The following is a 15,222-nucleotide window of genomic DNA, read 5'->3' as shown; positions in this document are numbered from 1 at the left end:
CGCCTGTAGTCCCAGCTACTCAGGAGGCTGAGGCAGGAGAATGGCGTGAACCCGGGAGGCGGAGCTTGCAGTGAGCCGAGATTGCGCGACTGCACTACAGCCTGGGCGACAGAGCGAGACTCTGTCTCAAAAAAAAAAAAAAAAAAAAATTCTAGTAGGCTTTAAACCTACTTCTGTTAGTACTTATTTCTATGACTTCCTCAAGAATAAGAACCTTGTCTTTTATATTTTATAGCTGATAAAAAATAAGTTGTATATACACATTGTTTAAAGAGTCAAGTGATTTTAAAAATAATGGTTCCAGCCAATTTTTTTTCCTCCCCAGAGGCAACTCCTTTTTTTTTTTTTTTTTGTAGACAGGGTCACACTCTGTTGCCCAGGCTGGGGTGTAGTGGAGTGATCTTGGCTCACTGCAGTCTCTGCCTCCTGGTCTCAAGCCATGCTCCCATCTCAGCCTCCTGAGTAACTGGGACTACAGGCATGTGCCACTATGCCCAACTAATTTTTGTATTTTTTTTGTAGAGATGGGGACTTGCCATGTTGCCCAGGCTGGTCTCGAACTCCTGGGTGCAAGTGATCCACCTGCCTCAGCCTCCCAAAGTGCTGGGATTACAGGTGTGAGCCACCACATCCAGCCTCTTTTTTCTGTTTCTTTCTTTCTTTACATATATTTTTTCAGAGAGGGTCTTGCCCTGTCACCCAGGCTGGAGTGCATTGGCACCATCTCTTGCTAACTACAACCTCCGCCTCCCAGGCTCAAGTGATCCTCCCACCTCAGCCTCCTGAGTAGCTGGGACTACAAGCGTGAGCTAACCTGTGCAGCTAACTTTTTAATTTTTTGTGAAGACGAGGTCTCGCTATATTATCCGAGTTGATCTCCACCTCCTGGGCTTAAGCCATCCTCCCACCTTGGCCTCCCAAAGTGTTGGGATTATAGGCCTGAGCCACTTCGCCTGGCCCTTTGCTTTTCTATAAAATTTATTTTACTTGGAATTCTTAATTGCCTTATGTTTTTGCTTCATTTTTTTTCTTAATTATCAATTCAACCCCAAACTCTCTTCCAGTTGTCTAAGTTTATCTCAGAATGCTTAGACTTATCAAATATTCTATCAATTCCATTTCTCCCAGGCCTTTTAAGTCTACTTCAAATTGGACTAGTTACTCCTGTCTTTAGAGCACAGTTCATATTGGGGGATAGAGGGAACAGGGCAAATTTCCCTTCAGCCTAATTCTGCAGATTCATTCCTCCTTTCTCTTGTCTTTTGGATCTCTTGGATCCCTTCCTTTCTGTCCTTCCACTCTTCCGTCTTTCTTGATTTATTCCTTATTTTTGTGCAGCCATCTGTCAGCTTTCTAGAGGTGTACGGGAAGTAAATTACTTTAAGAATTTTCCATGTTGGGGTGGAGGGAGGGGGAGGGATGGCATTAGGAGGTATACCTAATGTAAATGATGAGTTAATGGGTGCAGTACACCAACATGGCACATGTATACATATGTAACAAACCTGCACGTTGTGCACATGTGCCCTAGAACTTAAAGTATTAAAAAAAAAAAAAAAGAATATTCCATGTCTTAAAAAATCTAATTTTGCCCTGTAATTTGGATAATAGTTTGGCTGGGTATAGAATTGTAGGTTGAAAATTACTTTCCTGCCAAATTTTAAAGTTATTGTTCCATTGCCTTCTAGATTTCTGTATTTGTTGTTGAAATGTTTGAGACCATCCTGATTCTTCATGTGACTTGTTTTCCCCTTTCTAGGCTTGGAGAATCTTCTGTTTTCAATATTCAGAAAATGTATGGTAATATGTCTTGGCATGGGTGTATTTCATCCATATTACTGGCCCCTGGGTGTGGGTACTTTCAATCTGAAAAACTCTTGTTCTTCAGTTATGAGAACTTTTCTTGAATAATTTCATTGTTGATTTCTTCTCCTTTGTTTTTTCTTAATTCTCTCTTTTCTGGAACTCACTCACTTTCTTTCTCTCTCTCTCTCTTTTTTTTTTCTTTTTAAGACAGGGTCTGTCTATGTTGCCCAGTCTGGAGTGCAGTAGCTATTCACAGGCAGAATCATAGTGCACTACAGCCTTGAACTCCTGGGCTCAAGGGATCCTCCTGCCTCAGCCTCCCTCGTAGCTGGGACTACAGGTGCGCACCACTACACAGCTTTTCCCAGAACTCTTATTAGATGAATGTTGTATCAGTTGGACTGGCCCTTTAGGTTTTTTTTTTTTTTTTTTTTGAGATGAAGTTTCGCTCTTGTCCCCCGAGCTGGAGTGCAATAGCGCGATCTTGGCTCACTGCAGCCTCTGCTTCTTGAGTTTAAGCGATTCTCCTGCCTCAGCCTCCTGAGTAGCTGGGATTACAGGCATGTGCCACCATGCCTGGCTACTTTTTGTATTTTTAGTAGAGGTGGGGTTTCACCATGTTGGCCAGGCTGGTCTTGAACTCCTGACCTCAAGTGATCCACACACCTCAGCCTCCCAAAGTCCTAGGATTACAGGCGTGAGCCACTGCACCTGGCCAGCCCTTTAAGTTTTTAAAGTCAGGTTTATGGAGGTATAATTTACATAGAGTAAAATTAAACTTTGTTAGTGTACAGTTCTATGAATTTTGACAAAAGCATACAGTTCTGTAACTACCACCACAGTCAACATATAAACCATCTCTACAGAGAACTACAACTGCTTGTAGTTCACTCCCTCTCCTCACCCTTCTCTGGCAACTGCTGATATGTTTTCTGTCATTATAGTTTTGCCTTTTCCAGATGTTATAAAATGGAATCATGTAATATGTAACCTTTTGAAAAGTCTGGCTTCTTCCACTTAGTATTATGCATTTGGAATTCAACCAAGTTGCATGTATCAGTAGTTCGTTCCTTTTTATTGCTAAGTAGAATTCCATTGTGGATATACACAGTTTGCTTATTCTTCTATTGATGGACACTTGTGTAATTTTCAGTCTGAGACAATATGAAGAAAGCTACTCTATACATTAAGGTACAGATTTTTGTATGGATATATGTTTGCATTTCTCTTGGGTAAAGTCAATACTGAAGAGTAGGATTTACTGTGTTATGTGGTATGTGTTTAACTTTGTAAGTTATATGCCAAACTGTTTTCCAAAGTGTATCATTCTGCTTTCCCAACAGCAATGGATGAGAGCTTCAACTGCCCCACATCCTTCCCTGCACAGTATTGTCGGTTTCCTTCATTCTGATAGGTACATGGTGGTGGTGTCTCATTGTGATTTTAACTTATATATCTCCCTAATGACTAATGATGTTGAAAATCTTTTCATGTGCTTATTTGCCATCTATGTAACTTGTTTGAAGTGGGTTTTCAAACCTTTTGCCCATTTTAAAAGTAGGATTGTTTTTGTTTTTAGTTGGGAAGGTTATTTATATATTCTGGATAGAAGTTCTGTTTTTTTGTTTGTCTGTTTGTTTGTTTTAGACAGGGTCTCACTCTGTCACCCAGCTAGAGTGCAGTGGCGCTATCTTGGCTCACTGAAACCTTCACCTCCTGGGCTCAAGGGATCCTCCCACTCGGCCTCCAGAGTAGCTGGGACCACAGGCATGCGCCACCACATCTGGCTGTTTGTATTTTTTGTAGAGACAGGGTTTTACCATGTTGTCCAGGCTGGTCTTGGAACTCCTGTGTTCAAGCAATCCACCCACCTGGGCCTCCCAGAGTGCTGGGATGGATAACAGGCGTGATAAGTCCTTTATCGGATATGTTTTGCATATATTCTCCCAAACTACAGCTTGTCTTTTTTCAACAGTACTTTTCAAATAATAGACATTTTCAACTTTGATTAACCTAATTTATCAATTTTTAAGTGATTAGTTCTTTTTATGTTCCAAGATATACACCTTATCCAAGGCCACAAGGATTTTCTCCTGTGTTCTCTAGAAGTCTTACAGTTTTAAATTTTACATTTATGTCTGTGATCCATTTTACATTTTGAGTTAAATTTTTTCTAATAGGTATGGATTGAGGTTCATCTTTTTTTTTTTTTTTTTTTTTGAGGGGGAGTCTTGCTCTGTCTCCAGGCTGGAGTGCAGTGGCGCGATCTCGGCTCACTGCAACCTCTGCCTCCCAGGTTCAAGCAATTCTCCTGCCTCAGCCTCCTGAGAAGCTGGGATTACAGGTGTCTGCCACCACGCCCAGCTAATTTTTGTATTTTTAGTAGAGACAGGGTTTCACCGTATTGGCCAGGCTGGTCTCAAACTCCTGACCTCGTGATCTGCCCGCCTCAGCCTCCCAAAGTGCTGGGATTACAGGCGTGAGCTGCTGTGCCGGCTGAGGTTCATGTGTTCATCTTTTTCACATAGAGATGTCTTTTTTTTTTTGAGACGAAGTCTCACTCTTGTACCCAGGCTGGAGTGCAGTGGCACAATCTTGACTCACTGCAACCTCCGCCTCCTGGGTTCAGGTGATTCTCCTGCCTCAGTCCCCCAAGTAGCTGGGATTACAGGTGCCTGCCACCAAGCCTGGCTACTTTGGTATTTTTAGTAGAGACAGGGTTTCACCATGTTGGCCAGGCTGGTCTGGAACCCCTGACCTCACCTGCCTTGGCCTCTCAAAGTGCTGGGATTACAGGTGTGAGCCACCGCGCCTGGCCAGAGATGTCTTAATTGTTCCAGCACCATTTGTTGAAAAGTCCTTTGGTTTTATTTTTTTCTTCTGTTTTTCATCTTTGTCTCTTTTTTTTCCTTTCTTTTTTTCTATATTTCGTGGGAGTGTATTTCATTTTCACTTCTACTTTCGTATTTTTAATTTAAGGAACTTTTTTCTTCTTCCTTTACTGTTCCTTTTTTACAGACAATACCCTGTACTGCTTTCATGGTCATAATATCTGCATCATTTGGAGGATATTTTTCTTCATCTCTCTGCTCAGTCTCTGTTTCATGTGAGGCGTGTTTTATCTATACATTTCAGTATCTACTTTTTCATGATGACTATTTCTCAGATGTCTGTAATCCTTGCTTGGCCACTCATATTTAAGAGTGAGTGACTAAAAAGTTGAGTGGAAGCTGTAAACACATGAGTGGGGCTTGTCTATTCTGACCTTAACTATATATCTTTAGTGGTCTGTGTCAGTGTCCTAAGAACTTTCCTCCCGGTCTGGCCAGATTTTGCAGAGAGGGATCCTCTAATTTCCTGCCTAGATGGTAGAGGTCTGACTCAGTGTTCTGGAATCTAGGTGGAGGAAAGGGTGAGGGAGGTCTGAGCACTCAGAATACCTGCTTCCACTTAATGCTCCTATTTTCATTATGGCATCCCCTCCCTTAACTGTGGCCCTTATCCATTTGAGCATTTCTCATGCCTAACCTGGCAGGCATTGTTAATTGAGTAAATGAACTGTGTAGTTTGTTATTCTGTTACATGGCTCTGTTGCAAAGAAACTTTTGAGCATTCACTCTCAATATGTACATATCTATTTAGAAATTGCATACTTTATTGTTTTACTAAATATATTATGTACATTATAAAGCAAATACAAAATTAATAAAGGCTGAGATAAAAATGAAATAATGCTTTCCTGTGCTTCTGTGTGCTAGCTTCATATTTTTATTAGCCAATATCTCAAGGCACAATGTACACTTAGAAAAAAAACCACATCATTAGTCAATGTAGAGATAAATATGTATTTCAAGTAGTTCTGAGAGGTTTTTAATTTTTTAAAAATTTTTATTATTATTTTTAATTTTTATTTATTTATTTTTTGAGACAGAGTTTCACTCTGTTGCCCAGGCTGTAGTGCAGTGGCGCGATCTCGGCTTACTGTAAGCTCCGCCTCCCAAGTTCACACCATTCTCCTGCCTCAGCCTCCTGAGTAGCTGGGACTACAGGCACCCACCACCAGGCCTGGCTAATTTTTTTGTATTTTTTTAGTAGAGACGGGGTTTCACTGTGTTAGCCGGGATGGTCTCAATCTCCTGACCTCGTGATCCACCCGCCTTGGCCTCTCAAAGTGCTGGGATTATAGGCATGAGCTACTGTGCCTGGCCTGTTTTTTTTTTTATTATTTTTTAGTTCTGAGAGTTTTGACTATTTTAACTAACTTCTTGTTAGGTCAGTTTTTTTGTTGTTGTTGTCATTTTTTTTTTTTTTTTTTAAATAGTGTCTCACTTTGTCACCCAGGCTGGAGTGCAGTGGTGTGTACATGGCTCACTGCACCCTTGACCTCCCAGGCTCATGCAGTCCTCCCACCTCAGCCCTGCAAGTAGCTGGGACTACAGGTGTGCACCGCCACACCTGGCAAATTTTTGTATTTTTTGTAGACATATGGTTTCACCATGTTGCTCAGGGTAGTCTCAAGTTCCTGAGCTCAAGCGGTCACCTGCCTTGGCCTCCCAAAGTGCTGGCATTATAGGCATGAGCCACTGCACCCAGCCATTCAGGTCAGGTTAAATTGTCATTGTTTTAACCTATTAATGTGCCTAAGAGGGTTTGTTAGGAGTAGGTAGCTTTGACATTTTCTATTTGGCTTGAGTTTGTGTCATAGAATTATCTTTCAGATAGAACAGAAACTCATAATAATGAACCCAGTGATAATAAAAACTCAGGTATAAAAAGATTAACTCTTGCTATTTTTAGCAGGCCCAAACTAGCCATTTTATTAACCTTACAACAACAAATTCCTGCATTTTATGAAACAGAATCTTGAGACCCTATTATTACAACATTACGGTGAGATTAAAGTGTACAGTTCACTGATGGTTGGTGTATTCAGAAGTGTGTAGCTTATATCAGTCAGTTTTAGAACATTTTCATCACCCCAAAAGGTAACTCTGTACACATTAGCAGTCACTCCCTGTTTCCCCACAAACTCCCCAGCTCTAGACAACCACTAATCTACTTTCTGTCTCCTTAGATTTGCCTCTTTTAAACATTTCATATAGATGGAAACATACGGTATGTGATCCTTTGTGACTGGCTTCTTTTACTTAGTATAATGAACTAAGATTCATTAGTTGTAGCATGTATCGGTACTGTATTCCTTATTGTTGCCAAATAATATTCCATTGTGTGGATATACCACATTTTATTTATCCATTCATCAGTTTCTGGACATTTGGATTATTTCTACTTTTTAGCTACTATGAATAATACTGCTTTTGATTGATTAATGTACAAGTTTTTGTGTGGACACATAGTTTCAGTACTCGGGTATATATCTAGAAGTGGAACTGCTGGATTATATAGGAATTCTCTGTTTAACTTTTGAGGAAGTGCCAAGATGTTTTCCAAAGCAGCTGCATCATTAATCTTTAAGATTAGTGTTGTCTATGAATGGCACTATTTTTTTTTTTGAGACAAGAGTCACGCACTGTCGCCCAGGCTGGAGTGCCATGGCAGCATCTCAGCTCACTGTAACCTCTGCCTCCCGGGTTCAAGCGATTCTCATGCCTCAGCTTCCTAAGTAGGTGGGACTACAAGCATGTGCCACCGTGCCCAGCTAATTTTTCGTATTTCAGTAGAGATAGGGTTTCATCATCTTGCCCACACTGGTCTCGAACTCCTGAGCTCAAGCAATCCACCCATGTCAGCCTCCCAAAGTACTAGGATTACAGGTGTGAGCCACCACATCTGGCCGTGTGTGTGTGTGTGTGTGTGTGTATGTGTGTGTGTGCATTTTTTTTTTTTTTTTTTTTTTGAGATGGAGTCTCGCTCTGTCGCCCAGGCTGGAGTGCAGTGGCGCGATCTGGACTCACTACAAGCTCTGCCTCCCGGGTTCACGCCAGCCTCCTGAGTAGCTTGGCCTGCCACCACACCCGGCTAATTTTTTGTATATTTTAGTAGAGACAGGGTTTCACCGTGTTAGCCAGAATGGTCTCGATCTCCTGACCTCATGATCTGCCCGCCTTGGCCTCCTAAACTGCTGGGATTACAGGCGTGAGCCACTGCACCCTGCCATGTGTGTATTTTTTTAAAATAGAGATGGGGTCTCACTCTGTCACCCAGGCTGGAATGCAGTGGCAAGATCATAGCACATTGTAACCTGGAACTCCTGGGCTCAAGCAATCCTCCCGCCTCAGCCTCCCTGGTAGCTGCCCAGCTAATATTTTTATTTATTTTATTTTAAAATTCATTTAAATTTATTATTTATTTTATTTATTTATTTTCATGTATTTATTTTTTTGAGACGGAGTCTCACTGTGTCACCAAGGCTGGAGTGCAGTGGCACCATGTTGGCTCACTGCAACCTCCGTCTCCTGGGTTCAAGTAATTCTCCTGCCTCAGCCTCCCGAGTAGCTGGGATTACAGGCATCCACCACCATGCCCGGCTAGTTTTTATATTTTTAGTAGAGATGGGGTTTCACCATGTTGGCTAGTCTGGTCTCAAACTCCTGACCTTCAGGTGATCCACCCGCCTTGGCCTCCCAAACTGCTGGGAATTACAGGTGTGAGCCACTGCACCTGGCCTATTTATTTATTTTTTTTTAAGACAGAATCTCACTCTGTTGGCCAGGCTGGAGTGCAATGGCGGGATCTCGGCTCACTGCAACCTCTGCCTCCTGGGTTCAAGTGATTCTCCTGCCTCAGCCTCCTGAGTAGCTGGGATTATAGGCATGCACCACCATATCTGGCTAATTTTTTTTTGTATTTTTTTAGTAGAGATGGGGTTTTACCATGTTGGTCAGGCTGGTCTCGAACTCCTGACCTCAGGTGATCAGCCTGCCTCGGCCTCCCAAAGCACTGGGATTTCAGGAATGAGCCACCATGCCCAGCCTATTTATTTATTTTTTAGGAGATGGGGTCTTGCTATGTTGCCCAGGCTTGTCTCAAACTTCTTGAGTTCAAGGGATCCTCCCTCCTCAGCCTCCAAAAGTGCTGAGATTGAAGGCACAAGCCACCATGCTCTGCCAATATTTTTATTTTTAAGCTTTGTAGAGGTGGAGTCTCACTATGTTGCCCAGGCTTGTCTCAGACTCCTGGCCTCAAGGGATCCTCCCACTTCAGCCTCCCAAAGTGCTGGGGATTATAGGCATGAGCCACTGCACCTGGCTCTCTTTTTCAATTTAGAGGGCAAAGGGATTGAAAAACTGATGAGAGGCTGGGTGCGGTGGCTCACGCCTGTGGCTCACGCCCAACCTGGGCAACACAGCAAGACTCCATCTCAAAACCTCACAATTTTGCCAGAGACAGTTCCTATTCAGCATAGTTCATTACCATTAAATCTTCCTTCTTATGTTTCAAGAAGAATCCTTTCTCAAGTAGCTTTGGAATAAAATGAAGTATAACTGAATTATTCTCAATTATTTTGACATCTTAAAACCTATTAAAGCACTGAAAATTCTGGATATTATAAAAGTAGAGCTTTGGGCAATTTGGAAATGGTGGGAGTTTTTAAAAGTTTGTCTTGCCTTTTCATTAGTTTTCTAGATTTCAAAATGGTTTCCAATCAAGTTGCAAGAAAAATCGGTTTTTCCTTTTGATTCAAATAAACAGAGCATAGGTATCTGAACTAACTGCTTTCCACATAAGTTTTAGCATTCAGTTCACTGACACTAAGGTGGGTAATGCAAACTTTAATGCTGCTTTTGTATTGTAGGCTTTGAGATCCTTACAGCCAAGTAAAGGCTGTGTCTTCTAGATTCTACAGGAACCTTTTCAGAATTCTGATACATTGTAATCAAAACAACATCTATTGGCCCTGCACAGTGGCTCACGCCTGTAATCCCAGCACTTTGGGAGTAATCCCAGCACTTTGGGAGGCCGAGGTGGGCGGATCATGAGGTCAGGAGATGGAGACCATCCTGGCTAACACAGTGAAACCCCGTCTCTACTAAAAATACAACAACAACAAAAAAATTAGCTGGGCGTTGTGGCCAGCGCCTGTAGTCCCAGCTACTTGGGAGGCTGAGGCAAGAGAATGGCATGAACACGGGAAGCGGAGCTTGCAGTGAGCCGAGATCGCGCCACTGCAGGCCAGCCTGGGTGACAGAGGGAGACTCCGTCTCAAAAAAAAGAAAAAAAATCTATTACTTTTATTTACAATGTTGCTACCACCTTTTCCTGCACATTTCATTTTACCCTGTTAACTTTGAGTTGAACAATGTATCAACAAAAGAATGTTAGCCCAGCCTGGTGGCAGGTACCTGTAGTCCCATCTGCTTGGGAGGGTGAGACAGGAGGATCCTTGATCCTGGTAAGCTGAGGTTGCATGAGCCATGATCATACCAATGCACTCCAGCCTGGGCGACAGACTGAGACTTGTTCTCAGATAAATGAATAAATAAAAATATAAAAACAAAAGAATGATCCTTATTGTTGTGTGTCCTTTTATCATTGAATATTAAAAAAACTTTTTGGGCCGGGTGTGGTAGCTCATACCTATAATCTTTGGGAGGCTGAGGCGGGCAGATCACCTGAGATCAGGAGTTCGAGACCAGCCTGACCAACATGGTGAAACCCCATCTCTACTAAAAAATACAAAAGTGGCCGGGTGTGATGGCTCACGCCTGTAATCCTACCACTTTGGGAGGCCGAGGAGGGTGAATCATTTGAGGTCAGGGGTTCAAGACCAGCCTGGCCAACATGGTGAAACCACATCTCTACTAAAAAGTCAAAAAAAGTTAGCGGGGCGTGGTGGTGGGCACCTGTAAACCCTGTAAGCCTGGGTGACTGAGCGAGACTCCGTCTCAAAAGAATAAAGTAAAATAAATTAGCCAGGTGTGATGGCACATGCCTGTAATCCCAGCTACTTGGGAGGCAGAATTGCTTAAACTTGGGAGGCGGAGGTTGCAGTGAGCTGAGATCACGCCATTGCACTCCAGCCTGGGCAACAAGAGCAAAACTCCGTCTCAAAACAAACAAACAAACAAAAAACTTTATGGCAATGGCTATTTCTAGTTCATTTATACCTCATTAACTGATTTAAACTTCAGGTCTGTCATTTATTTTAGGTAGTTATTATCACCATAGGAATAAGTACTGTTAACTTTACTCCTGTAAACTTGCTATTTATTTGAGACGGAGTCTTGCTCTGTCGCCCAGGCTGGAGGGCAGTGGTGCGATCTCGGCTCACTGCAAGCTCTGCCTGCCGGGTTCATGCCATTCTCCTGCCTCAGCCTCCCCAGTAGCTGGGACTACAGGCGCCCACCACCACGCCCGGCTAATTTTTTATATTTTTAGTAGAGATGGGGTTTCACCGTGTTAGCTAGGATGGTCTCGATCTCCTGACCTCGTGATCTGCCCGCCTCCGCCTCCCAAATTGCTGGGATTACAGGCATGAGCCACCGCGCCTGACCAAACTTGCTATTAAAAAAAAAAAAAATTATTGAGTGCAGTGGCATCTTCATGGCTCACTTCAGCCTTGACTTCCTGGGCTCCAGCAATTCTCCCACCTCAGTCGCCTGAGTAGCTGGGACCACAGACAAGTGCCATCATGCCCGTCTAATTTTTCTATTTTTGTAGAGATGGGGTTTCGCCATGTTGCCCAGGCTGGTCTCAAACTCCTGAGCTCAAGCAATCCATCCGCCTCAGCTCCCAGAGTGCTGAGATTACACACATGAACCACAGCACCCCGCCTCTTTTTCTCATTTTAACAGCCCTGAGTACTAGACCAGGTTAATTGGCAGGATGTAGGGAGTGCTTTTATTTATTTATTTAGAGATGGAGTTTCGCTCTTGTTGCCCAGGCTGGAGTGCAATGGCACAATCTCAGCTCACTGCAACCTCCTTCTCCCAGGTTCAAGCGATTCTCCTGCCTTAGCCTCCTGAGAAGCTGGGATTACAGGCGTATGCCACCACGCCTGGCTAATTTTTGTATTTTTAGTAGATATGGTGTTCACCGTATCAGCCAGGCTGGTCGTGAACTTCTGGCCTCAAGTGATCTGCCCGCCTCAGCCTCCCAAAGTGCTAGAATTACAGGCATCAGCCACTCTGCCCAGCTGTTTTTGTTTTGTTTTGTTTTGTTTTGTTTTGTTTAAGTTCTGGGGTACATGTGCAGGATGTGCAGTTTTGTTACCTAGGTAAACGTGCCATGGTGGTTTGCTGCACCTATCACCCAGTCACCTAGGTATTAAGTCACACATGCATTAGCTCTTTTTCCTAACGCTCTCCCCCACTGCCCTCCCCAATTAGTGTGTTCTTTATCCTTCAGAATTAGTGAAGGATTTTTACTGCTTTATAATGATTTCTTTTTTGTTGTTTTTCAGTTGGCTTTCTCCTGTTGAATGGTTTCCTTTTTGTTAATTTCCTTATTTCTAATCTCTTTAATGTGTTCCCTTTCTGCTTCTTCTTTCCCAATACCAAAGCAGAAAGACACCAGAAACTTCCTGTCCATTTCCATGAATAGAAATGGGGCTCCTCCATTCTCAACAAACCACCCATTAAAACATTTTTTTGTTCTCTCCTCCCTACCCTCCTTCCCCTTTCTCCTGTTCTTGGACTTAGAGGGACAACAGAAATGCGGCCTAATGCAGTGGTTCATGGTTATAATCTCAGCACTTTGGGAGGCTGAGGCAGGAGGATCGCTTGAGCCCAGGAGCTCAAGACCAGTCTGAGCAATACAGTAAGATCCCAATAAAAGATTATCTGGGCAGGCCAGGGGCAGTGGCTCATGCCTGTAATCCCTGCACTTTGGGAGGCCAAGGTGGGCAGATCATGAGGTTAAGAGATCGAGACCATCCTGGCCAATGTGGTGAAACCCCGTCTCTACTAAAAATACAAAAATTAGCTGGGGATGGTGGTGTGCACCTGTAGTCCCAGCTACTTGGGAGACTGAAGCAGAAGAATTGCTTGAAACCAGGAGGCGGAGGTTGCAGTGAGCCGAGATAGCACCACTGTACTCCAGCCTGGCAACAGAGCGAGACTCCGTCTCAAAAAAAAAAAAAAATTAGCTGGGCATGGTGGTGAGCACCTGTCATCTCAGCTACTTGGGAGGCTGAGGCAGGAAGATTGCCTGAGCCTTAGGAGGTTGAGGCTTCAGTGAGCTATGATCATGCCACTGCACCACTCCAGCCTGGGCAACAGAGTAAGACCCTGTCTGCAGAAAAAGAAGAAAGAACCATTAGGTTGTGATTTTCATTTTGTTTTTACCAGATGATGTCTTAGGCCCTGCTTGATATTTTATGATTAGGGTTGGCTTTAGCTTGAAAGGTTACTTACTCACGCCAGACTTTTCATCTATCTAATCCCTGTGCTGGGGTCCAAGACTTACGGATGCTTTCTGACGTTTAAAAAAGTCTTTTTTTGGCCGGGTGCAGTGGCTCATGCCTGTAATCCCAGCACTTTGGGAGGCTGAGGCAGGCAGATCATGAGGTCAGGAGATCAAGACCATCTTGGCTAACATGGTGAAACCCTGTCTCTACTAAAAATACAAAACAATGAGCTGGGGGTGGTAGCGGGCGCCTGTAGTCCCAGCTACTCAGGAGGCTAAGGCAGGAGAATGGCGTGAACTTGGGAGGCAGAGTTTGCAGTGAGCTGAGATCGCGCCACTGCACTCCAGCCTGGGTGACAAAGCGAGACTCCGTCTCAAAAAAAAAGAAAGTCTTTTTTGTTTTGATTTTTTTTTTTACGAAAAATTTACGACTAGAGCACTTACTTTACTCTGTGCTACATCCAAAGACCAAAAATAGAAATATCGGCTACTCTGGGCACATTTCCTGTGGGGTAGCCCTGCTACTCAAGGAGCAGTAGAAAATGAAATAGGCCCTGTCAGGAAGGTATTTGCATTCTAATAGAGGAGATAAAACTTGCTAGGATATCCCTAATATACAGTAATTGATCAAAGTCGTAGTAATTCATTCTTTGAAATGTCTCTTTGCTCTGTCTCTTTCTATTTCCACTTCAGCCCAGTGGGTATTTTAATTACACAGTATGCCACAATGCGCCAGGCTGTTCCCAACTACAGTATCAGACACCAGCAAAAGGTGACTTGAATGTGAGGCTGCACATAAGCATACTGTGGTCTTACGACTCTAACGTATCCTGCAGCATGACTAATTCCTACCCACAGATGCTTTTCTTTTCTTATTTATTTATTTATTTATCTATTTTTGAGACGGAGTCTTGCTCTGTTGCCCAGGCTGGAGTGCAGTGGCGTGATCTCGGCTCACTGCCAGCTCTGCCTCCTGGGTTCACGCCATTCTCCTGCCTCAGTCTCCCGAGTAGCTGGGACTACAGGAGCCCGCCACCACCCTGGCTAATTTTTGTATTTTTAGTAGAGACAGGGTTTCATCATGTCGGCCAGGATGATCTGGATCTCTTGAACTCGTGACCTGCCTGCCTCAGCCTCCCAAAGTGCTGGGATTACAGGTGCGAGCCACCACACCCGGCTTTACAGATGCTTTTCATGGCAGTCCTCCCTTCCCAGTGTTCTCCGAAGTATGACTGTATTTTTTCAACATCTCTTTAAATTTCCTCGTTTGAAATATGATTTGAAATGGAGCAATTCCCACACACACAAAAGAAATATGAGAGAATGACAAGTCTAATGATATTCTACAAAGAGAGAGAGTTTATAATCAGGGCATTAAGCAAACTCACAAATTACAATTCTCTCATAGAATTGTAAGTAGAAGGTACGGATGTGGAGCATTTTTTTCCACTGATGTATTTATGGGAAATTTTGTTTATTCTCATCAGACATTTAGTAAACGGAACAACTCAATGAATTGGTCCTAATGAATATACCTTGAGAATGGCTGTTTTATCCCCAGCTTCGTTAGGGGGGCTCTGTTGATTCCAAATCTTTTTAAGTGGTTTTCCTGACACTTTCCCCCTCCCCCATATTCTCCATTTAGTTGAGCAACTTGCATCTTAAGGAAGAGAAAATCAAACCAGATGCCAATGGTAAGTAACTAATAGCTAGTTTGAAAACAAATGTGATTTCCTTCAGTATTTTTGTTTTGGTTTCCAGACAACTGTCTGGAAAAAAAAAAATTGTATTTGTACCAGGCAGGGCGTTGGACGATACTGGTATCATCTGATTTTTAAATCAACAAACTGGTTTGTATGACCGAAGTGTTTTTATTTATTTATTTTTATTTGTTTACTTTCTAAGAGACAGGTTCTTGCTCTGTTGCCCAGGCTGGAGTGCAGTGGTTCAATCATGCTTCACTGGAGCCTCAACCTCCCAGACTCAAGTGATCTTCTGCCTCAGCCTCCTGAGTAACTGGGACTACAGGCACAACGCACTACGCCCAACTAATTTTTTATTTTTATTTTTTATAGAGATGAGGTCTTCCGGCCGGGCACGGTGGCTCAA

At 43.2% G+C, this 15,222-nt stretch overlaps 1 protein-coding gene across 4 annotated transcripts in view; it reads left to right on the top strand.

The window, feature by feature from the left end:
• Positions 1-15,222, top strand: part of LOC105537224 (ATP-dependent RNA helicase DDX19B-like) — a 44,390-nt gene that overhangs the window by 5,814 nt on the left and 23,354 nt on the right. For all 4 annotated transcript variants that reach the window (XM_011976780.1, XM_011976782.1, XM_011976781.1 and 1 more), the window contains exon 2: positions 14,759-14,807. In XM_011976780.1, the coding sequence (XP_011832170.1) occupies positions 14,759-14,807 (49 nt within the window). The remainder of the gene's footprint in view (positions 1-14,758; positions 14,808-15,222) is intronic.

Source organism: Mandrillus leucophaeus, unplaced genomic scaffold (assembly GCF_000951045.1).
Source record: "Mandrillus leucophaeus isolate KB7577 unplaced genomic scaffold, Mleu.le_1.0 Scaffold17, whole genome shotgun sequence".
In the NCBI taxonomy this organism is placed as follows: Eukaryota; Metazoa; Chordata; class Mammalia; order Primates; family Cercopithecidae; genus Mandrillus; species Mandrillus leucophaeus.
The sequence above is the reverse complement of the archived record's forward strand: the minus strand, read 5'-3'. Positions and strand labels throughout refer to the sequence as shown.